This window comes from Myodes glareolus, chromosome 26 (assembly GCF_982192425.1).
Source record: "Myodes glareolus chromosome 26, mMyoGla1.1, whole genome shotgun sequence".
Taxonomy (NCBI): Eukaryota; Metazoa; Chordata; class Mammalia; order Rodentia; family Cricetidae; genus Myodes; species Myodes glareolus.
In genome coordinates this window covers 40803682-40827024 of record NC_142051.1, presented here as the reverse complement: position 1 = coordinate 40827024, position 23343 = coordinate 40803682, and the positions used below count along the sequence as shown (strand labels likewise).

The window sequence follows — 23343 nt, the reverse complement described above, 5'->3', positions numbered from 1 at the left end:
AAAACCCTGCAGCTCTTTTAAGAGGTCCTGCCACGAAACACTTAACCAGTGTTGATGAAAAGCTGAACGCTTGCTTTTCAGGTTTTCAGCTGTAACAGGAAAAAAGCTGTGCTGTTTTAAAGTGCTGGCTTTCTGGGCCGTCCTGCCAGGGCAAACTCTTACTCTTTCAGGCAGGCAGTCTGACTGAGTGTGGTCTGTGAACAGAATGCTGCTGCTTGCTTGCTAGCAAGGACCTTGAAATGCCATAGAGTTGTGGCAGTGAACACAGCTCTGGCTGGTATCTCCGCCATGAGGCTGGAAAGCTAAGGAATGGACTGGATCTAGCCGTCAAAGCCACGGTTTTAGACTCATGTGGTCAGAAAAGGAGAGCTATACAGTAAGAAGAGATTCAAAGAGGATGAAAACCTCTAAATGGTTTAGAGTATGTTAAAAATATATGCAGGATAAAAGTTAAAGTTCTTAAAGTAAAAAGAAAGAGAGTAGTTGGGTGTGGTAGAACACACCTTTAATCCCAATGCCTGGGAGGCAGAGGTACGTTGACCTCTGAGACTTTAAGGGACAGAGGTAGTTGACCTCTGTGACTTCAAGGTGTGGTAGCAGACACCTTTAATCCCAATGCCTGGGAGGCAGAGACAGACAGATCTCTGAGTTCAAGGTGTGGTAGCACACACCTTTAATCCTAGCACTGGGGAAGCAGAGAGGCATGGATCTCTGTGAGTTCAAGGTGTGGTAGCAAACACCTTTGAGCCCAGTACTGGGGAGGCAGAGACAGAAGGATCTCTGTGAGTTCAAGGACAGCCTGGTCTACAGAGTTATTCCAGGACAAAGATATACAGAGAACCTGTCTCAAAAAGTAAAAGTAAAAATAAAAGAAATAGAGGTTGAAATAAAGCTGCATAAAGATGGAAAATACACAGAGAATCTTGATACTGTATGCTATTATTCTCTCTTTGAATTGTTTGAATGCTGAGGAAGGAGCAACAGCTGCTAAAAGACTTTTGTTTATAAATGCTGCTGAACTAACCCAAGATAGGCATTTTGAAAATACCTTGACTTCAAAACTGAAGTCAAAAGGTATGTTACTTTGGAGAAGAGATTTTGCTTTTGTTTCCACAGAAAATGAGAGGCTATGGATTCATTCTGAGTTAAGAAAAATCAGCTTTGATCAAGGGAGGCCACCTGAGAAATCTCCGGTAGGAACAGATGGCCCAGATGTCTGAGTTCTTCATCCAGAACAGGTTCAAGACTGCTGCCTGAGATGATCAAGACTCACAGGATACTCCAGTCATGACTTGATTATAACTCTAAGTTTTCTTTAGGTCCCCATAAGATTATCAGCGCCCCTAACCAGCAGGAAGTAGCCTGAAATACTACGCCCACATTCCCAACAAATGGACTATGGGTATTTTCCTTTGTTTAAAAAAAAGGGGGGGAAATGATACGGGAGAATTGTCTGTATTCTGTCAATCATTTTAATAAAACGCTGATTGGCCGGGCAGGCAGTATAGGCGGGAAAGCCAGACAGGAAGTAGGGGTGGAGCAAAGAGACTGGGAGTATTCTGGAAGCAGAGCTCCCTTGGCACTCCTGCGCAGACCACCGAAGAGGCAGCATGTAACTTGCCCAGCTGAGAAAGGTACGGAGCCAATGTGGCTAATGTAGATAAAGATAATGGGGTAACATAAGTTATAAAAGTTAACAAGAAGCCTGACCTAATGGGCCAATCAGTTTATAACCTTATGGAGTCCTGTGTGTGATTTTCTTTGGGGCCTGTCTGCTGTGGGGTACTGGGCGGGACAGATACCCCAACAAGCCGGCCCTCATGTAACAATGAATCTCTATCTCAGAATAATAATAAAAATAACAGCAACAACAACAATAATAATAATTGGGAAGATCATGAAAACTGAGAAGAGACTTAAGAACAGACGCAGGCTGAAGACTAAAGTAATAATAATGCAGCCAGAATTCTGGATCACAGATGGAACATTAGAGAAAAAGGAAGATCCGTGAGACTTGCATAAAGTCTGTCCTCAATGAACACCAATGCATAGGTGTTAATTTTTTTATTTTGATGAATGTGCAATGGTAATATAAGATACCAACATTAGGAGAAAAAAATGGGAAAAGGTGTGTTTCTATCATCAATCTTAATTTTTCTATAAATTTAAAATTATCCCCAATAAATGTTTCTTCTAAAAAGAATGGCAGTAGTTTGTTTGCCTTGAACTCAATGTAAAGTTCTTTCTGTAAAAATGACACACACACACACATATGCACATGCATGCACACACATGCACATGCATACACATACATGCATGCATGAACACATACACTTGCACACACACGCGCACACACAAACACATGTGCACACATGCAAAAACACACACATGCACACACCTTTGTTCTGGAGATTGAACCTAGAGCATTGTAAATGCCAACCACTGATATGAGATGTCCTTCTGCATATGTGCTGCTTTTATTTACTAGTGAATAAAGCTATTTCAGCCAATGGCTTAGCAGAGTAAAGCCAGGTGGGAAATCTGAACAGAGACATAGAGAAAAAGTAGACAGACTCAAAGAGATGCCATGTAGCTGCCAAAGGAGAAGGACACGCTGGAACCTTACCAGTAGGTCACAGCCTTGTGGTGATACGTAGATTAATAGAAATGGGCTAATTTAAGATGTAAGAGTTAATAAGAAACCTGAGCTAATAGGTCAAACAGTGTTGTAATTGACATAGTTTTGTGTGATTATTCAGGTTTGGGCGGCTAGGAAGTGTAGAAGGCTGCAACCACACTCTCCACCATAGATGGCGCTGCACCGCCAGGTGAGCTAGAAAGCTCACACGTGTTAGTAACTTTCCACTACTCCCAAGGTATCACCTGGGACTGGGAGCAGCGGACCAATCCAAGAGTGACACGTCCGAAGCAGGGTCTGTTTCCTATATAAGGGATGGGTTCCATCATATCTGGGTCTCCGCCATGTTGGCTGAGGCTCGCTCTCCCAAGGGGCATTAAAGCTATTTCTGCAGTAGGATCCTGTGTCCTGCGTGGTTCTTGCAGGCGAGGCCGAGCGCGGGACAAGGAAGCATTTACAAATGATACCCATTGTCTGGCATGGATCCACATGAGACCTAAAAAAAGCCTTAAAAGTGTGTGGGGGGGCTTCTAGACCCATAAAATGGGAGTCAATTGGAGCTTCTTGGTAGCCACATTTTCTTTTAGATAGGCTGTTTGCTGGCTACATGCAGTGGCACAACTTCTTTAAGAAATGTCGGGCGCACACCTTTAATCCCAGCACTCAAAAGGCAGAGGGTCTCTGTGAGTTCAAGGTCAACCAGGTCTACAAGAGCTAGTTCCAGGACAGGCTCCAAAGCTACAGAGAAATCCTGTCTGTGGCTTCCCGGTTTGTGGCAGTACAAACTTTGACTCTTTCATCAGGTCTGCACTTAAAATGGGCTTGTGGGCAGAGTCTTACTAGTTGCTTAATGACAACCAAGATCCACTGTGTCTCTAGAGCCGGGGTGGTGAGCATGGCTAGCAGAGGAGGTAAACATACCTCTACCGTGTTAGTTAGGGCAGAGCCAACAGGCAGAGCTTCAGCGTTGGTCCTAGCCACACCCACCTAGCATTTAAAAAAATAAAAATAAAGGCACCCCTGGGCAGAAAATAATTACAGATATGCAATAAAGACAGATTCAGAGAAAAAGAAAAGACCTCTAAGTGGGTCAAAGTTTTGGATAAATGTACATGGGCTTAAGAGAGAGAGAGAGAAGAAAGAATACAGAAAGTCACAGAATAAAGGAGTAAAGATAATTAAATAAGTATTAAAAGGTAATAGAGTAAAAAGGCAAGTAAAGATGGAATGTACACAGAGAGTCTGGATTAACCATATTATTGTGTCTTCTGTGAATTTTTTTGACTGCAGAGAGACAATTGATTCTAGGGGCTGCTAAGCTAAAATAACATGTATATTTTAAAGATATCTTGACTTCAAAATTTGAGTCTTAGGATATGTTGCTTTGGAAATGAGGTTCTGCTTTTCTTCCATAGAAGATGAGAACCTGTGGATTCCTTCCAGGCTAATGTGGTTTGATGGAGTAAGACTCCCCCCAAAGGTCTCTCTGGACCCTAAAATACTTCACCCAACAAACAGCAGGACGGAGTTTGGAGAAAACTACATCCAATTCCCAAAATGATTGTTTGTAAGTGTTTACTTTTATTTTAGAGGGGTTGGTTATAAATGTTTAATGGTCACAGTCAATTTCTTTAAAAAATAGGGATATGACATAAAAATGAATACTTTGTGGACTTTGGTTTATTGATACAAATTTCAGGTCAATTGAGTTATATGTATATTTCTACTCTTGTTTAAGGTATTATGCTCATACAGCTCATTTAAAAATTTAATGTATAATTAAAAATTGTGAATTAATAGGTAGTCATCTATAATAATCAAACTTGTAGTCCTGTTAATTAGGTTTTCTAGATATGCAGAGATATATTTTAGGTAGGTAATTTTTAGCTCTTCAAAAACTTACAGATTATAGCATTTAAAATGCTTTAAGAACTTAGATTTTGGGTGGTGGTGGCGCATGCCTTTAATCCCAGTACTTGGGAGGCAGAGGCAGGCGGATCTCTGTGAGTTCGAGGCCACCCTGGTCTACAAGAGCTAGTTCCAGGACAGGCACCAAAGGTACAGAGACATCTTGTCTCGAAAAAAAAAAAAAAAAAACAACTTAGATTTTTCTCAACAGTGAGGCATGTCTGCTCCTGGCAGCACCAATTACTTCAGAGAGGTTGATGGTCTTGAAGAAACTCATATGAAATTTGCCTTCGATGTGATAAAGTTAGCTGTTTGGGCAAGAAACTGCTCTTGCATGGATTGCTTGATGGTATACTTATACTGGACATGCAAGACCCAATGGAAAATGACTGCTGAACTTGCCTAAAGGTGAGACAGTCCTTCAGGGTTCCTGTTTCATGAGAGAGCCTGTCAAACATTCTGCAGGACCCAGAAGAAAGTGACTGACAAACTGCCAATATAAGCAAAACAGTGTTTCAGATTTTCTGCTTCATGGAAAAGTTTGCTGCATATTATGGGCCTGTAGACTGAAGATGGGGGCTCCAATGTTACAAAAAAAATGCTAGGTAATTGTCCAGGCAGCAAGATGTCTCTGTCAATTCTAGAATTTTAGAAATTGCTTGCAATGTGTTTCCTGTTTACTTAGGTGATATTATATCACTCTGTCAATGAGCATGGGGTCACTCCATGTAGTCCAATCCCACTTCAACCTGGTCATCCATGTTTAAACCATGCCTGTATATTGAATTTCTCCCCCAAAACCCAAAGGAATTCAATGTATGTATGATGAGCTGTCCATACAGTCAGCACCCAGGAGACTGAGATGGGAAAAGAGAGTTTGAAGCCAGCCTTAAAATAGATTATAAGACACTGTCTCAAAGAGAAAAGGAGATGAGGAGGAGAAGGAGATGGAGAAGAAGAAGGATATGGAGAAAGAAAAGGAGAAGAAGAAAACAAAAAGAAGACAAGAAGAGGAGGAGAAGAGAGGAAGGAAGAATAGGAGGAAGGAGAGAGAGAGGGAGGGAAGGAGGGAGGGAGGGGTATATTTGTTCCTTTTTAGAATGTTCCTCTGCTTAACTCTGTTCTTTCTTGTAGACAGAAGTTTCTGTACCACCTGGTCCCAAAGCTGTTCAGTCCCAAAGAAACACACAGAGGCTTATATTAATTATAAACTGTTTGACCTGTTGACTCAGACTTATTATTAACTAGCTCTTACAACTTAAATTAACCCATAATTTTTATCTATGTCTAACCACTTGGTTTAGTACCTTTTCTCAAAGGCCTTCTCATCTTGCTTCCTCTGCATTTGGCTTATGATTGCCTCTGCCTTTTCTCTTCCCAGTATTTTTTTTAGTATGATTGTTTTGGCTATACTTCCTGTCTGGCTAGTGGCCAGTCAGCATTTTATTAAACCAATACAAGTGACAAATCTTTACAGTGTACAAGAGCATCATCCCACAGCACTTTCTTGAGGCTGTTCTCCTATATATAGGCTCATCATGGTCATCCAGATGTGAAGTTATGCTTGATGTGGGTGCTTCATAACCGTTTGTTGATCCATTTGCCTGCCAATCCAGATGTTTGACCTTTGAACCTCTTCTTTGTATCCCAGGGCTATTTCTATTTCATATTCCACAATGTTAACATGTTATCCTACCAACTAGACTCTAAAGTCTTTGAGAATAGGAACTGAATTTGTCAAATTTCTATCTCTAGTATCAATAATGGATACAGATTAATTGATTAATGTTTATTGAAACAATATATGAAAGCAAATGTGTAACATGACGGCTGCCTTGTTGGGGTTTCTGTTCCCGCCCAGTACCCCAACAAGCCAGCAAGCCCCAAGGAAAATCACTTACAAGACTCCATAAGATTATAAACTGATTGGCCCATTAGGTCAGGCTACTTATTAGCTCTTATAACTTTTGTTACCCCATTATCCTTATCTACGTTAGCCGCACAGCTCAGTACCTTTCTCAGCGTGGCAGCTCACATGTTGTTTCTTCGGTGATCTGAGCAGGAATCGCAGAGGGAGCTTCCTGCTTCCCAGAATATTCCCAGGCTCTTTGCTCCACCTCTACTTCCTGTCTGGCTTTCCTGCCTATACTGCCTGTCTGGCCAATCAGCGTTTTATTAAAATATGATTGACAGAATACAGACAATTCTCCCACACCATTTCCCTCTTTTTTTAAAAAACAAAGGAAAATACCCATAGTCCATTTGTTGGGAATGTGGGCGTAGTATTTCAGGCTATTTCCTGCTGGTTGGGGGCGCTGATAATCTTATGGGGACCTAAAGAAAATTTTAGAGTTATGATCAAGTCCTGACTGAAGTATCCTGTGAGTCTTGATCATCTCAGGCAGCAGTCTTGAACCTGTTCTGGATGAAGAACTCTGTCATCTGGGCCATCTGTTCCTATTGGAGATTTCTCAGGTGGTCTTCCTTTATCGAACCTGATTTTTCTTAACTCAGAATGAATCCACAGCCTCTCATTTTCTGTGGAAACAAAAGCAAAATCTCTTCTCCAAAGTAGCATACCTTTTGACTTCAGTTTTGAAGCCAAGGTATTTTCAAAATTCCTATCTTGGGTTAGTTCAGCAGCATTTATAAACAAAAGTCTTTTAGCAGCTGTTGCTCCTTCCTCAGCATTCAAACAATTCAAAGAGAGAATAATAGCATACAGTATCAAGATTCTCTGTGTATTTTCCATCTTTATGCAGCTTTATTTCAACCTCTATTTCTTTTATTTTTACTTTTACTTTTGAGACAGGTTCTCTGTATATCTTTGTCCTGGAATAACTCTGTAGACCAGGCTGTCCTTGAGCTCACAGAGATCTGACTGTCTCTGTCTCGTAGGCATTGGGATTAAAGGTGTGTTCTACCACACCTTGAAGACACAGAGGTCAACTACCTCTGCCCCTTAAAGTCTCAGAGTTCAATTTACCTCTGCCTCTGAAGTGTTGGGATTAAAGGTGTGTACCACCACACCCAACTACTCTCTTTCTTTCCTTACTTTAAGAACTTTAACTTTTAGCCTGCATATATTTTTAACACACTGTAAACCATTTAGAGGTTTTCTTCCTCTTTGAATCTCTCTTTACTGTATATCTCTCTTTTTCTGACCACACGAGTCTTTATGGAGAGGGTTAAAGCCGTGGCTTTGACAGCTGGATCCAGTCCATTCCTTAGCTTTCCAGCCTCATGGCGGAGATACCAGCCAGAGCTGTGTTCACTGCCACAACTCTATGGCATTTCAACATCCTTGCCAGCAAGCAAGCTGCAGCATTCTGCTCACAGACCACACTCAGTCGGACTACCTGCCTGAAAGAGTCAGAATTTGCCCTGGCAGGACGGCTGGCATTTTAAAACAGTGCAGCTTTTTTCCTGCTACGACTGAAAACCGAAAAGCATGCATTCAGCTTTTCATCAACACCATTTAAGTGTTTTGTGGCAGGACCTCTTAAAAGAGCTGCAAGGTTTTGCAGCTAAAGCTGAGTCAGGAAGCCTCTCTTAGATGAGAGTGCTTTCTTACCTCTAACAAACAGAGCAAACCCAAGAAATTGCTGCTACCAAGAAAACATGCTTTACTCTACTCTTTCCAAACTTTCTCAGGCTTTCTGTGGATTCAGATATCCACGCTTGATAATAGTTTGATCCTACTACCAAGACAATCTTGCTTTATCCATTTGTATATTATATTTAGTATTAGTGTTAGCATTCCATAAGAGGTTCTATGGTTTTAAGCATAGAAATCAGAGATGTTTAACAACCACCTGTCCTTCCAGTTCAGAGGATCCAACACTTCCTTCTGGCCGCCAGAGGTATTGCATGTATGTGTTGCACAGGTATACATGCAAGCAAAATGCCCATACACATAAAATCGAATGAAAATAAATATTCAGGGCTGGAGGAGAAGCCTCAGTGGCTGTTCTGCCATAGGTTCTGGCTTCCATTCCCAGTACCTCCTTCGCAGCTCACAACTATCTGTAATTCCAGTTCCAAGAGATCTGATCCCTTGTTCTGCCCAGCACAGATGCAAGGCATGAATGTGATACATGGACATACATGCAGGTAAAACACACACATATATAAATGGTAACAAAAAACAAATTTGAAAGAAATAGAGAAGGTTTAGGAATGTCAACCTCTCAAAGAGACAGAACATCCAAGTCCTTAGTGACCACTGTAATGAAAACTCAATTGTCCAGGTCATTGCCATTCAGGGCATTTAGGGTAGTTAACATCGGACACTTCCTTAATTTCATAATAATTTCTGGCAATTGGTTTTATTAAAGTTAGTAAAAAGTCTTTCTGAGAAATCTGGGGATTTCCACTTTGACAGTGAATACGAGAATTGTAAGTTTTAAGAGGTCAGTTCTTTTCCTGCCTTTCCCTCCTGCATAGTTTCTAGATTAAGTCACAAATACAGGAACCCGTATGACTTGAGTTTCTCAATTTGGCTAACCTCAAATCTTTACTGACTTCAATAGTCGTGCATAGGGTTTTTCTAGTAGGTAGAAAATCGTGTTCAGTTGTCTTTATCTATGGAAATCCTCTGGTATGATGCCATCATTTATAAAGACCACACTGATTTATCTGCCTATTTGTATCCCCTCAGAGGCTCTGGGTCTGTATCTATATCTCATAAGAGGTACAGACTCCACGCAGAGCAAAGAAAGATCTCAGCAAGCCGTCTTCTCTTGGAAGTCTATAAGCAGTGAACACACTGGAGAAGAGCCCAGGGCCAGAGAGGTGGCTCACTGGGTAAGATACTCGCCACCAAGACTGAGAACCAAGTTCGGTCCCAGAGACTCATGTGGAAAAGAAAGCAAAATGATTCCCACAAATGTTTCATGTGTGCTCAGGTACAAAAGCGCAAATTTGTGTGTGTGTGTGTGTGTGTGTGTGTGTGTGTGTGTGTGTGTGAGAGAGAGAGAGAGAGAGAGAGAGAGAGAGAGACATGCTCTTAAAAAAAACTTGAAGAGGGCTAAGAAAACAATAAGACCATCAGGCCGTAACTGCTTGCCCTGCATTTCCCAAATAAAATGCAATTTTGGAGTGTGGGGGGGAGCTGGAGACATGGTTCCGAGGGTAAGAGCACTTACTGCTTTTGAAAGGGGCCAGAGTTAGGTGCCTACCACCCATACTGGGAAGCGTATAGCTGCCTATAACTCCAGCTCCAGGTGCCTCAATGCTCACCCTTTCCTGGCCTCCATGAGTGCATACATGCAAGAAGACACACAGATGAAAATCTAAGGCCTTTAGAGCAGCTCTTTGGAGAGAGGGATTTCTCTAGTGATGCCTTTTGTTTCCCCTTATGATTAAGGTTTTATAGAGCAGGCAATAACCCCGAATTTAAGATGAGTTCATTTAAAAGCACATTGACTAAGGATTTGCAATTTGCCAAACACCGCACTTTGTGTTTCGGAACACAAAGAAAAGTCAGAGAACAAGGCCATGGTGTTCGAGTGGACCGTATTTGTCTAGGAGAAGCTAAGTGGTTCTGTATGGCAGGAACACATAAGACTGGGAGAAACGACTGGATTTTTACCATGGAAACAATATGGAGAGTTGAGTCATAGGATGGCCATCATTCCTTGATTGGTTTGGGACCAGGCGGGACAGAAACTTCAGTCTGCAAACAGCACCCAAACGTTTGGCAAGAATTTCCACATAAAGCCTGAGAGCGCTTAAAAAAAAAAAATGCTTTCTGACTCAAGAGTTAGTGGCAAAAACCTAGCAGCTCTTTTAAGAGGCCCTACCACCAAACACTTAAATGGTATTTATGAGCAGTGGGTGGCATGCTTCTTGGTGGTGGTGTGAATCTAGAAACCCCACAGAGTTGTGGCAATAAACGTGGCTCCTGCCCAATCCCGCAGTTTATTTGGGACTGAATGGCCGTGAGACCCGGTGGGACAGAAACTTCCGTCTCCATTGGTTGATTTTGTTGACAATAATAGTGGCAGTTCACAAAGCCTAGAGATAGCACTGTCTCACTAGAGATAGCCTTGAGGGTTAAAGGTGACTACTTTAGAACAATGGTAGCCAGACGTGGAGGACCGCTTAGTTACACCGCAAGTCTGAGGCCAGCCCAGACTATGAGACTGTTTAAAAACAGAAAAGAAACACTAAACATGTAAGTTAAGATACTAGATTGTAGGCGGAGAGAAAAGATTTGCTGGTCCACTTTTCGAGTGAACTAAGAAAAAGAATTGAGGATGCAGAGCTTGTTGCTGGCATCAGAGTCTCGGGAATTTTAAACATTGATGGAGTCAGAGAAGCTAAGCGTGGCCGGGCTCCGAGTCTGGTTTTCGAATGCACGGCGGGTCTGACGTATCGGCACGGTGCTGGGGGACTGGGAAATGGTTAGAAGTGAGATCACCGTGGATTGACATCTTTATGGAATCACGAGGGAGGGGAAGGTGAGCTGGGGCAGACTAGCAGATGCCGGCAGTCTTCTCCAGAATTCTAGAAGAGCGGTGCAGAGAGAAGCTGGACTACTGGACTAAAGGGTGATGGTGTTAGAGCAGGTGAAGGGGGATGCCCGAAAGCCACAGAATCTGTCTCCCTGCTTTCCTTTCAGCAGGCTGATCTGGCTCCGGACTTGAATCCTCTGTCCGCACCTGGAGACTGCTTTGAAGGCTGACCGCTGTGGAGTTTCCGGGAAGTGAGGCCGCCCTGCCTAAGCCGGTCACTAGGGGTGGCCTTTTGAAGGTTATGCGGCCCCCTCACCCCCACCCCAGGTTCCAGCACACTTCCTGCTTCCTGGTTGGCCGCCTCACCTTGCTGGCTACCAGGTACACATCTGCCCTGGCAGCCAGAGCTCTCTCTGAAACCCTGAGCCAAAATAAACTTCCTCTTTGTCGGATTGTTTCTATTGAGTATTTTGGTCAACTAATACAGCTGGCCTATAAAGGTTTCTCTGAACAGGTGGTTTTTGTTTTTTTTTAATTAATTCCAAAGTTCCAGAAGCTGAGGCAAGGTTCAGAGCTAGTCTGGACTACAGGGTTTCCCTGACCAAATAATAGGAAGGCAGGAAGGAAGGAAGGAAGGAAGGAAGGAAGGAAGGAAGGAAGGAAGGAAGAAAGGAAGGCAGGCAGGCAGGCAGGCAGGCAGGCAGGCAGTCAGGCAGGCAGGCAGGCAGACAGGAAGATAAATTCTCTAACCTATACTGTCTGATACCAGTCATAAGGCTCTTCTCATCCAGCAGGATGCTGCCCATAATTTGAAGGAAGAAAGGCTACCTAGGCAGAGAAAAGGGAATCCGAATCTATAGACCGAGTTGTGCTTACTCTCCCAGTGTAGAAGCAATCACGTCTGCGTGATGAAGTCTCTCTAAAGCCCCAGAGGACTTGGGTCCAGAGAGTCTCTGGATAGCTGAACATATTCCTAAAGGTTGGTACACCTGAAGAGGGTTTGAGGGATGTAGAACCCCTTTCCCCTCGCATCCCCTCCTTTCCATCCTTCTTTTCCTTCTGGTGGTGGGGGTATCAAACTCAGGACCTGCACACGACCGGCGAACACTATTCCTGGATCCTGATTTTCTGAGATAGTATCTCACCATCCAGCCAGGCTAGCCTCGAATTTGCGAGCCTCTGCCTCTGCCTCCTGAGTGCCCAGATTATACAGACGTGAGCCGCCAACCACACTTAGTTTGTATCTATGTGGTTATGATCGGCAGCGTGATGGAGAAGCAATGTGGGAAGAAATGGGTTTATTTCACCCTACAAGTTAGAGTCAGTCAGCAAGGGATGCCGCGGTGGGGACCTGGAGGACCGCAGCGTCTCAATTAGCTTCCTACGGCATGGTCAGCTTGCTCCCTTACACAGGACAGGACCCACGGTGTTCGGGACCCTTCCCCATCGATGAAACTGCCCTGCAGACATGCTCAGAAGCGAACCCGATGTTTCAAAGCATTTTCAACGGAGGTCTCTCTTCCCAGGTGACTCTCGTCTATGTCTAGTAGTTAAAAAGCAATGGGCACACACGGGCAATCTGCAGCCTTTGGAGCGCTCGCTATAATGAAGCAGCAATGTAGAATTCTCTGAATTCTGTGAGCGGCTGAGGCAAACGAATTGAACCTGGGGAGATGGGGTTGCGCGAACCGTGAGAACTCCAGTTTGTACCCTGCCCGTAAGCCCTGAGAAACCTGAGGGTTTGACTGGCATCTAAATAGAGAGCCCGGTGTTGGGCACTCAACCTTTGGGATCTGTCACTGTGTCGTATCAGAATTTAACTGGAGTGGACACCCGGATGTTGCTCACTGTTGCAGAACTTATGCTCGCAGGCGGGGCAAAATCCTCACCGGTTTTGAGGTCACACGTTTTTTTTTTGTTTATTACTGTGTGAGGGAAAACGAGATGTTTGTTTGTTTAGACAAGTTCTAATTGTATAGGACAGAATTGCCTTCAGGGTTGTGCCAGAAATCAATTTTCTGTTCCAAATGTGTACCTCTGGTGTGTTAACGGTGACCGGCAGCGCCGCGGGTGTAGTGTTAAATTTGGCCAGCAGAGGGCAATAAAGGCACATTGCAAGAACAGGGCAGCCTCTTCCTTGTGATTCTATCTAGTGGGTGGCTTTTGCTTCTTCCTCCAGCGGCGTGGTGAGTCGGTGTGCAAGCCTGTGAGAATGGCAGTGGTGATCTGTCTCAACCACAGATGCCAGAAAGCAGTCTTCTGGCGACCTTGCCATCATGGAATGGGTTTGCTGACCTCCCTGCCAGCCTTCCCCTTGCCCCAGGTACCCCAGGTCTGAAGCAGCACCAGACTCTCATGGAGAAGCTATACCCCCATACTAGTCTCTGCGAGCTACAATACAATTAGTGCTTACAGGGAAATCTATACTTTAGGGTTTATAAGAAACAATGCAGGAGGCCCCGGGTTCCGTTCTCTCAGAACCACAAAACAAAAATACCGGGCAAAGAGGCAACCTGAGTATCAATTTTGAGAAACAGAGTCAAGAACGTCAGAACAAAAGGAGGAAAAGAAGATTGGAACTTTCAAAGGCAAACACACAAACCATTAAAATAGAAAACCAGAAGAAAAAGTGGTGTGTACCTATAATCCCAGTTGGAAGGGAGAAACGGGAAGATCAAGAGTTCGAGGTTTGTCGGGCTACGCTGGACATTAGAATCCACATGAGACGCTGTTTCAACATCCTCTGCCTCCCCACCTCTGCGCCCCCACCCCCATACATACACACATACATACATATACATACACACATTTATGTACATATACATAGTGAATGGGGCTGGAGAGATGGCTCAGAGGTTAAGAGCACTGCCTGCTCTTCCAAAGATCCTGAGTTCAATTCCCAGCAACCACACGGCAGCTCACAACCATCTGTAATGAGGTCTGGTGCCCTCTAGAGGAAGAGACCTGGTCAGTCATCCTCATCCACTTAGACCATGAAATCCAATGTGGACAAATTCAGCAGAATTGCCGTACATGGGCTGCCCATGCATGCTGCAGCATTTTTCATTTCATATACAGTAAATGAGTAAAGCTCAAATTATTAGCCCCAAATTTTCTCAAACAATATGATGGTGTCTAAGGAGGGCAGGGCTGGGGTTCCTCACAGCACCTTCACTAAGTGCCCTGTGAAACTCATGGTTTCCTAGTTAAGTACAGAAAAGTATTTCATTGTTTGGGTTCAGTTCATTTCTTTTTGGTGCTTGGAATGAACACAGGTCCTCCTCGATGTTAGGCAAACTCTCTGCTATTGAGTCATATCCCGGTTCAGATAAAGTCGTGTGTACACAAATATTCATGGCATGTATTTCCCACGAAGTTATAGCTCCCATGAGTTATAGTTCCCATAAAGTTATAGTCCCCCTGAAGTTATAGTTCCCATAAAAAGCAGCACCTGCGGTAGAGATTCCACAAAACCAAAATTGCATGCCTTTGTGGTCACGGGCAGTCACGATTGTTGCAGACCAGAGCCAAATTATCTTGGGATGTTTTTGGTTCTTTTGAAAGCCATTCTCTCTCTCTGTCCAACCCAATAACCTTGTGACTATACACCTTTTCAGTTGTATTTTAGGGGCACTGAAATGACCCAGGAGGGTCAGGTGCTTGCTTCCAAACCTGACTACCTGGGTTCAATTTCCTGAAGCTATAGAGTAAAAGAACAGAAACAACTGGCCCCCACCCCACGCACACAGAGGAGTACACACACACTCTCTCTCACACACACAACTAAATATAGTTAGAAATAAAAATAAAATATTCATAACAAATCACCTATCCAAAGCTAAGGCATCTGATAGTATTTAAACCCGTTAGAATATTCCCTGCTTTGCGGCAGCCAGTCTAACCTCAAAATGTGTTTGGCAAATGCCTTGATTAGTGACTTTTTTTTTTTTTTAATAACTAACCAAACCTCGTGTAAGAACATACAGAGTAGATTATCATTTAGGGGCAAGCTGAATGTCTTCCCTAACCACGGTCACTCACATTTGTCTCAAGTCTAAACTTTAGATAGAAGCTGTGCTTTTTGACCCGGTGGCATTGTCAACCAGGGTTCTTCTGGGGACAGTCCTGGTCGGTCACCTGCTGAACTGGGTGGGTCCCACTAGGGAGCCCGGCAGGGCCCAGAGGACGGAGCCCGCCGCGCACGCGCAGACGGCAGGGCGCGCGCCTGCCCTTGCCCCCTCCGCCCTCCAGGTGGCGCTGGCGACCCGCCGCCGCCGCCGCAATCGCCGCCGCCTCTCGGAGGCCAACCCGGGCGGCGCTCGCCGCCTTGCGGGCCTCGGGTCCGCCTCCGCCGCGCCGAGGGCGTGGGCTCCGGGCTCCCGGAAGCGGCGGCCACGGCGTGGAGCCCAGCGGGCTGTCGGTCGCCGGAGCGACCATGCGCGGCGGCCCGGGGGCTGAGAGCCAAGCGCGCCGGTGAATGGCGGCTCGCTGAGACGGCGGCGGCCAGGCGCGGGCTCCTGCCGGCGTGGGGTGGCGGGGCCGGGGTGATGCTGCTCAAGCTCCTGCAGAGACAGACCTATACCTGCCTCTCCCACAGGTATGGGCTCTACGTCTGCTTCGTGGGCGTCGTTGTCACCATCGTCTCGGCTTTCCAGTTCGGAGAGGTGAGTGGCGGAGCCCGAGCCCCGCAGCCGCGTGCGCAGCCCTTTCCCCGGCTGAGCCCCGCGCTGCAGGCGTCCCCCCCACTCCTGCGTCCCCAATCCTTGCTGCAGCCTGGGGACCAGCATGCAGCCCACCCGCTCCGGCCGCCGGCAGCATCTTCTTCCAGGCTCGGCTGCGGCAGCTGCACTGGGTCTCCGGGCTTCCCGTGCTCCGGGGTGCCGGTTCCCTTCCTTCCCCGGGCTGTCCTCAAGAGCCCTCCAGTCATTTGACTTCGGCTTGCAGGCCTTGCGCCAGTGAAACTCCCTCCGGGGATATGCAGTTGGTATTTTTTTTTTCCTGTCGCGACCCTTCATGTCTTGGTCCTCCTTCAGATCCAGTCCTCCGGTGCCACCCTATTAATCTTTCACCTTTGGCAAAACACCTTATCTTCTTAACCCGGTTTCTCCTGGGTTTCAGACTTTAGGAGGCACGTGCAGTTTTGCTTGTGAATTTTGCAGCATGAAGGGAGATTTTTTTTTTCCCCTCAACTTTTCCCTTCTTTTTCATTCTGTACCGTATTGAACAGCTGTATGTCAGCGGGTGGAGGCCTTAACTAGTAAGACCGCTCACGCTGTTGGGAGGCACCAAGTGCTTATCTAGATGAGCCGAGAGTAGGGTCCTCATCAGGTGACTAAAATTGCCGACCTTGGACTCCAGCCCGGGACCTCTTGGGAGTCAGCACAGACTCTTGCGTCACGGGGCATAATAATACTTTTTAGATCAGGGCACTAGTCTGTCTTGGGCCGAGACCTGCGCATAATTTATGTGCAGTAAAGCAGTTTGGTTAGATTGTAAACTATTCAAAGGGCACAGCAACCGGTTTGGGAGGTGGGTAAGTGGATTTTGTGCTCCTTTGGAGACACACTTTGGACGTCTTTGGATTGAAATTAGACATTCCTCTTTGTTTTAAATTTCACAGTAATTTGATTCTTGGCAGCCTGGTATGGTACTCTGTCTTCGGTGTGCACAGGGTGGCGAGCGTGTCAGAAATGGTGTGATTCAACAAAACACTGCTCCTGGAAACAGGAAGAAAAGTTGTTTGCAAATGGCCCTGAAATGTGTCTCCCAATTTTACGTAGTCGTTTGTATTTTAGTAAGAGGTTTAGAGGGTTCTAAAATGATCAGAATGGTTTTTGTAAAACGCCGCAATGCACATGCGTGCTGTCTGCACCCACACTGGACTGTAAGGTCTGTAGAGGAGGTGGTTATCTGTTTAAATGCGGTGACTCTAGCGGAAGCCCAGTGCCAGGCCCCGCCACTGTGTGCAGACTAAGCATGTGTTTAGTGACTGGGTGAATTATATGGCATGTGCCTAGGTGTGTTTTTAGTGGTTACAGCACCAACGGGGGGAAAAAATAGTCTTACAGGTGGGAATGAGAACTTCCCAGGCTTTTAAGTGTGGGGTATTTTAATATTGCACTCACTCCTACTCTGCCTTGGTTTCATCGTTAGTGTCTTACTGCTTTTGGGTGACTTGGCTTTTAAAATAGTCTCAACTAAATTGCTGGGCTAGTCAGAAGTTTGCAATTTTCTTAACTTAGCCCTCCCTCCCTTAGTTAGCTGAGGTCACTGGGTTATGTTTTTAACCTGGTTAATTTTGAGTGAACGGTTTACTAACCACAGTGTAAAGTACATTTGTTACAACCTTGAAGTCCCCATAAATTTTCGTTTTATTTTGAGATAATGTCTCACCATGTACCCCGTGGCTGGCCTGGAGCTCCCTATGTCGACCAGGCTGGCCTTGCACTCGCAGAGATCCACCTGTCTCTGTGTCCAGAGGTTAAAGGTGTATTGCCACAATGCCTGACTGTGGGCACAGACCTTGACGTGTAGGTTAAGTAAGAGAAATGACGAGTGTCAGAAGGTCACACAACAGTGACTGCTGGTCTGTGCTGTGCTTACACAGAGCAGTGGAGAGGCTGGAGGGCTGGGTAGATGGATTCGGGATTTGACTGATGGTTCCAGCTAATAATCATGATAATAGCAAACATAGTCTTTACTAGGCGTGCTCTTTAGTCGCCCACAGTATCATCTGATATGGGCAGTAGTATTTTACCCACCTTACAGGTTACGCAGCCGAGGTATTTGCATAAGTTAACACAGCTAATTCATGGCAGGCGTTTGCCTCAAGCTTAGACAGTTGGCGCCAGGCGGTGGTGGTACACGCCTTTAATCCCAGCACCCGGGAGGCAGAGGCAGGCGGATCTCTGTGAGTTCGAGGCCAGCCTGGCCGACAAGAGCTAGTTCCAGGACAGGCTCCAAAGCTACAGAGAAAGCCTGAAGTTTTCATTTCATTTATTATGTGCGTGCATGTGGGGTCCACGTATATCACCTGTACATGTGTGCATGTGGTTCTCTCTCCACTTCATGATTCCCAGGGATCAAACTCAGGGTGTCAGGTTTGGCAACCAGTGCCCTTGTACATCCTCTAAGACATCTCATTAAGGTCGCCTCCTTTCCTTCCGCTGCTGGGGACGGAACCTATGACCTGCTGCTCGGAGGCAAGGGCTTTACCCCTGAACTTCATCCCCAGTCTCGATGGTTTCTTGGTTTCTCAAGTAGCCCACACTTACCTGATCTGGGAAAAGAAATCTAACCTCTTTCCATTTCCTCCTCTTCAAAATACGGGCGAGGATATCTTATCAGGATCACCAGTGGGAGTTAAACGTGTGAAGCCCTTCATTCTGTTGATAGCACATGACGTTATTGAACCATCATAGCTAATGCCGCTCTTAATGCTATCATAAATTATTTGGTCTCGGTCCCTGAAATATTCTTTTGAAACAGTACTTTGATTATATATGTAGCACCCACTTGTTAACTAGTTATACTGTATATAAGGGTTCAAAACATCATTGTAAAAGTATGAGTTCACTAGTTATAATGTATATAAGGGTTCAAAACATCATTGTAAAAGTATGAGTTCATTATTCCCCCTTTAGTGTTAGAAGCAATGTGGGTATTTTTTTTAAAAACTGTGTGTGTGTGTGTGTGTGTGACGATCCCCTGGAGCTGTGTGTGTGTGTGTGTGTGTGTGTGTGTGTGAGACGATCCCCTGGAGCTGTGTGTGTGTGTGTGTGTGTGAGACGATCCCCTGGAGCTGTGTGTGTGTGTGTGTGTGTGTGTGAAGATCCCCTGGAGCTCTGAGCTCTGTGTGTGTGTGTGTGTGTGTGAGACGATCCCCTGGAGCTGTGTGTGTGTGTGTGTGTGTGTGTGAAGATCCCCTGGAGCTCTGAGCTCTGTGTGTGTGTGTGTGTGTGTGTGTGTGTGTGTGTGTGTGTGTGTGTGTGTGTGACGATCCCCTGGAGCTCTGTGTGTGTGTGTGTGTGTGTGTGTGTGTGTGTGTGTGTGTGTGTGACGATCCCCTGGAGCTGGAGATCCAGGTGGTGTGAGCAGCTCAGTATCAGTGCTGGGGTCCAAACTCCAGTCTACTAGGGGAGCCTTAGAGTAGCTGCTGCCAGCTCTCCAGCCTCTGCTAGAGTGCCCCCACCCTGTGTGTTTGAGACAAGATCACGTTTGTGCGGCAGGCTAGCCTCCAACTCCTTAAGCACCTGAGAATTGAATGACCTTCAACAACTTCTTCTTCCTTTTTTTTTTTGTTTGGTCTCCCCCCCCCCCCAGACAGGGTTTCTCTATGGCTTTGGAGCCTGTCCTGGAACTAGCTCTTGTAGACCAGGCTGGCCTTGAACTCACAGATCCGCCTGCCTCTACCTCCCTCTGGGATTAAAGGTGTATGCCACCACCGCCCAGATGACCTTGAACTTCTTTCTGTCCACTGGCTTCAACCTCCCTAGTGCTGGGATTACAGTATGCAACACCATACCCAGTATGGAATCTAAACTGGGGCTTTATGAGTGTTGGGCAAGTGCCGTCCTGATTAAGCTGTTTGAACTGCGGGTCGTTGCATTTTAATAAGCTGTTTGAACACTGGCTCAAATTTTGAGGAACAGTATAGTCAAAGGAGGATCTACTAAGTAACTTGTTTTCCCCTGTAAGTCTAGCCGAGTACTTCCGGAAAACCCCTGGGGATTCTGGTAAGATAGAAACACACCTGGATCCAAAGGTGACAGTCTAGAGGGTGGGCCCTCCTAGTGGAGGTCCTGGTCTGAAAGAAATGACCGTGATGTCCCCACAGTCTGGTGAAGAGGTTTTTATTGTGGTTGTGAATGAGATTGCATCCAGAGAGGCGTCTGAAAGAGTCCAGAGCTGGGGGAGAAAGCAGTATATTAAACATGGCCAGTAGAGTGAACCGGCCATGATGGGAGCGAGAGAGGAAAAGAGCAGAGGAGAGAGAGAGAGCGCTAGTGCATGACCCAAATGGCAGGGTTATATAGGAATGAGAAGCTGGAGAAGGGAAGCCCATGAACTGGAGAAATTCAGGGTAGGGGGCTGAGGGGAGCCAGGATGCCAGCAAGGACTCTGTAAGAGGTTCTTGTGCTGAGAGAGCCTTGTATGCTAATGAGCACCGCATTTAGCCTTTTGTCCCAAGTTTCCTTTGGAGGGCAGGCCAGTCACAGCAGTGGGTGTGGGGAGCAGGGACCAGCTTGTTTGCTTTAAGTCACACGGGGCTGAGAGCCTGAGTTCCTTCTAAGTCAGGCACTAGACTGTCCTTAGGAGTCCTTTAAGGAATCTAGATCGACTGTACCCTCGGTTCAGAAATGTTATAGTGTGCTTTGTATGATATAACACGACTGTGATATTGGCGCTCAGGAGACAGGCAGGAGGTCTGAGCATTAGAGGTTAGCCTGGGCTACACGGTGAGACTTTGACTCAAAGGAAAAGGAAGACTTCTGGCTCATTATAGTGGCTGTTATGTGTCTTAAGCCGTGCTCTTGAGATGAGCTTGTATTCCAGGCCCATCCTTTATGTACAAATCCACACACCCCTTCCTGAACCTTCCACGACTGCCGTTATCTTACCATCAAATACCCGCACTCTCCACGGTGAAGAGCATGAATATTTATATTCCATGAGGAAAATTCTGCCTATAAATAATAGCTCTTGCCAGTTAAATGAGTTCAAGAGAGGTCAGTGTGCCACCAAGCGACGGACAAAAGAAAAAGGGGTGTTTGTAGATCACCTGGACGTGGGTGCGTTTGTGTGTGTGCCTTTCTTACTTGGGACTATATCACTTTCTTGGAACAAAACAAAATTAACTCACATAAGAAAGTCAGTTCTCTCAGTTGAAGTCTCTCTGCTCCTACTGACAAGAATGTCCCCCTCGCCTCCCTGTTGAGAGTCATGTTTTTGTATTAATGAAGCACTCCTTTTCCGGGGCAAAGAGGATTGAAAACCAGGTCCAGCTCAAGTTGCCGCTGTGACTGGCTTCTTAACTGGTCCGGTTTCAGGAAAAGTGTGTGTTGCCATGTTTGTTCTTGATCAGTGTCCTGATTAAACTGTAGGTTTTTCGTGTGTGTTTTTTTTTAAAGATTTTATTTATTATGTATACAACATTCTGCCTTCACATATGCCTGCACACCAGAAGAGGGCGCCAGATCTCATTACAGATGGTTGTGAGCCACCATGTGGTTGCTGGAAATTGAACTCAGATCCTCTGGAAGAACAGTCAGTGCTCTTATCCTCTGAGCCATCTCTCCAGCCCTTTTTCGTGTGTTTTTGGTGAAAGTCAAAAGAAGTAGATAGATAGATAGATAGATAGATAGATAGATAGATAGATAGATAGATAGATAAACAGACAGACAGGCAGACAGACAAATAGTAGATAGGTAGGTAGATAGATAGACAGATAGTAAATAGATAGGTAAGTAGATAGATAGATAGATAGATAGTGGATAGATGAAAGGTGACCTGAAAGAGACCCATCCGAGGGCACAGTCTGCACAAACTAATTCTCAGTCATACTCAAAATGAGTTACTAGCAGCTGATCCTGTGGGTGAGGGGTCATCTCTCACAGCTTTATTATTTATTTTTAGCATCAGGGGTTTTATTAAAAAGTAATTATTTTGCTAGGAATGGTGGTGTGTACCTTTAATACCAGCACTTGGCAGACAGAGGCAAGTGGATCTTTTGAATTTGAGGCCAGCCTGATCTATATTGTAAGTTGCCAGCCAGCCAGAGCTATGGAGTGAGCACCTGTCTTACAAAACAAAAGCAGCTAAAACGGCAAAATGGTTTCAAAACCACTGGCCAACATATTCAAGATCCCTCCCTCCCACTTTAATGTCCAAGAATGTTTTATTGAGGTTCACACAGGAAACCTGAACTGGTTGGCAGTGTGGCTCAAGGGGTAGTCCCTGTGCCACATCCCTGAGCTCATATAAAAGCTGAAGAAGAGAAGTAACTCCACAAAATCATCCTCTGCTTTACACACACACACGCACACACACACACACAGACACACACGCACACACACAGAGACACACACGCACACACACACACAGACACACACACGCGCACACACACAGACACACACGCACACACACACACAGACACACACGCACACACACACACAGACACACACACACACAGAGCACTAAAAATAAAAAAGAAACCGGGCAATGGTGGCACATGCCTTTAATCCCAGCACTTGTCCCAGCACGTGGGGAGGCAGAGGCAGGTGAATCTCTGAATTTGAAAGAAGGGTGAACTATAATATTAATGGAATGTGTGCAATGGAGAAAGGTTAGGGGTCACATAGAACTTTCTTTGGGGGACACTGCTGTCAGAGCCTAGTTGATTGGTAAAGCAGAGACTATGTCTCAGCCACGGCTCAACTCTTGGTAAATGAAAAATGCTTATTAACCGGAAGGTGCCAAGTAAATTCTGGAGCACAGATGGTTGGATGGATGGACGGACGGACGGGTGGGTGGGTGGATGGTTGGGTGGATGGATGGATGGATGGATGGATGAAGGGTGGTTTTTTTTTTTTTTTACCTTGCATCCTTTTAACCTCATTTTCAGTGAAGGTAAGGTACTCTGATCAATGTGTGGTTACTTTATATTTTCAAACATGATTCATATGTGTAACTTGTCCGTTTCATGTTCTGAAACTCGTTTTTGTTCTCGGAAGTCTTTCTAGAAACCTGAGGCCTGCTGATAGGCTGTGAATAGTAGGTACCACTCAGGCTGGGGAGAGGAGGCCCTACTGCACACATAAGAACCACGTCATAGTGTGAGAGAAGAGGGAATTCAGCGTGTGAATCGGCACGCAATAACGGCTTAGTTTAAAGAAGAAAAGTCACTGTTGAGACATTTCAGAGGGGCCCCAGAGACCTTTGCATGACGCACAAGCTTTCAGGTGGCCTCTTATAGGAATAGGCCTGTGAGCAGAGGGAAGGAGAGAATGCTTTGGACAGTAAGACCCTTTGGTAGCTGAGCCGAGGCTTGCTAATGTTCAAAGTGTCATCCCTTTGCATTTTGAATCCCTGGTCACTGGGAATAGGTACTGATTGTCATCCGGAGTCCTGGGTTGCAGGTGACAGATCCCAGCTCAGGCCGGTTTTTTGAAAAGAACTTGCTAGCTGGTGTAACTGGACAGGCTAAACCTCTGGTGCCTTGGATCAAGGTGCTTGAATGATGTCATAAATTCTCCTTGTCCTGTCTTCAGCTCGGTCAGGCAGCCTGCCCCAAACAGGTGTGGCCTCCAACTTCTCCGCTGCCCTGGCTGGTCACTGCAG

At 45.6% G+C, this 23343-nt stretch overlaps 1 protein-coding gene across 2 annotated transcripts in view; it reads left to right on the top strand.

The window, feature by feature from the left end:
• Positions 1-15422: 15422 nt before the first annotated feature.
• The window catches only part of Gnptab (N-acetylglucosamine-1-phosphate transferase subunits alpha and beta), a 59806-nt gene continuing 51885 nt past the window's right edge, over positions 15423-23343 (top strand). Inside the window, exon 1 of one of the 2 annotated variants that reach the window (XM_085683285.2) lies at positions 15423-15668. In XM_085683285.2, the coding sequence (XP_085539411.2) occupies positions 15552-15668 (117 nt within the window). In that variant the 5' untranslated portion in view covers positions 15423-15551. The remainder of the gene's footprint in view (positions 15669-23343) is intronic. The other variant, XM_085683286.2, reaches the window with a different exon arrangement.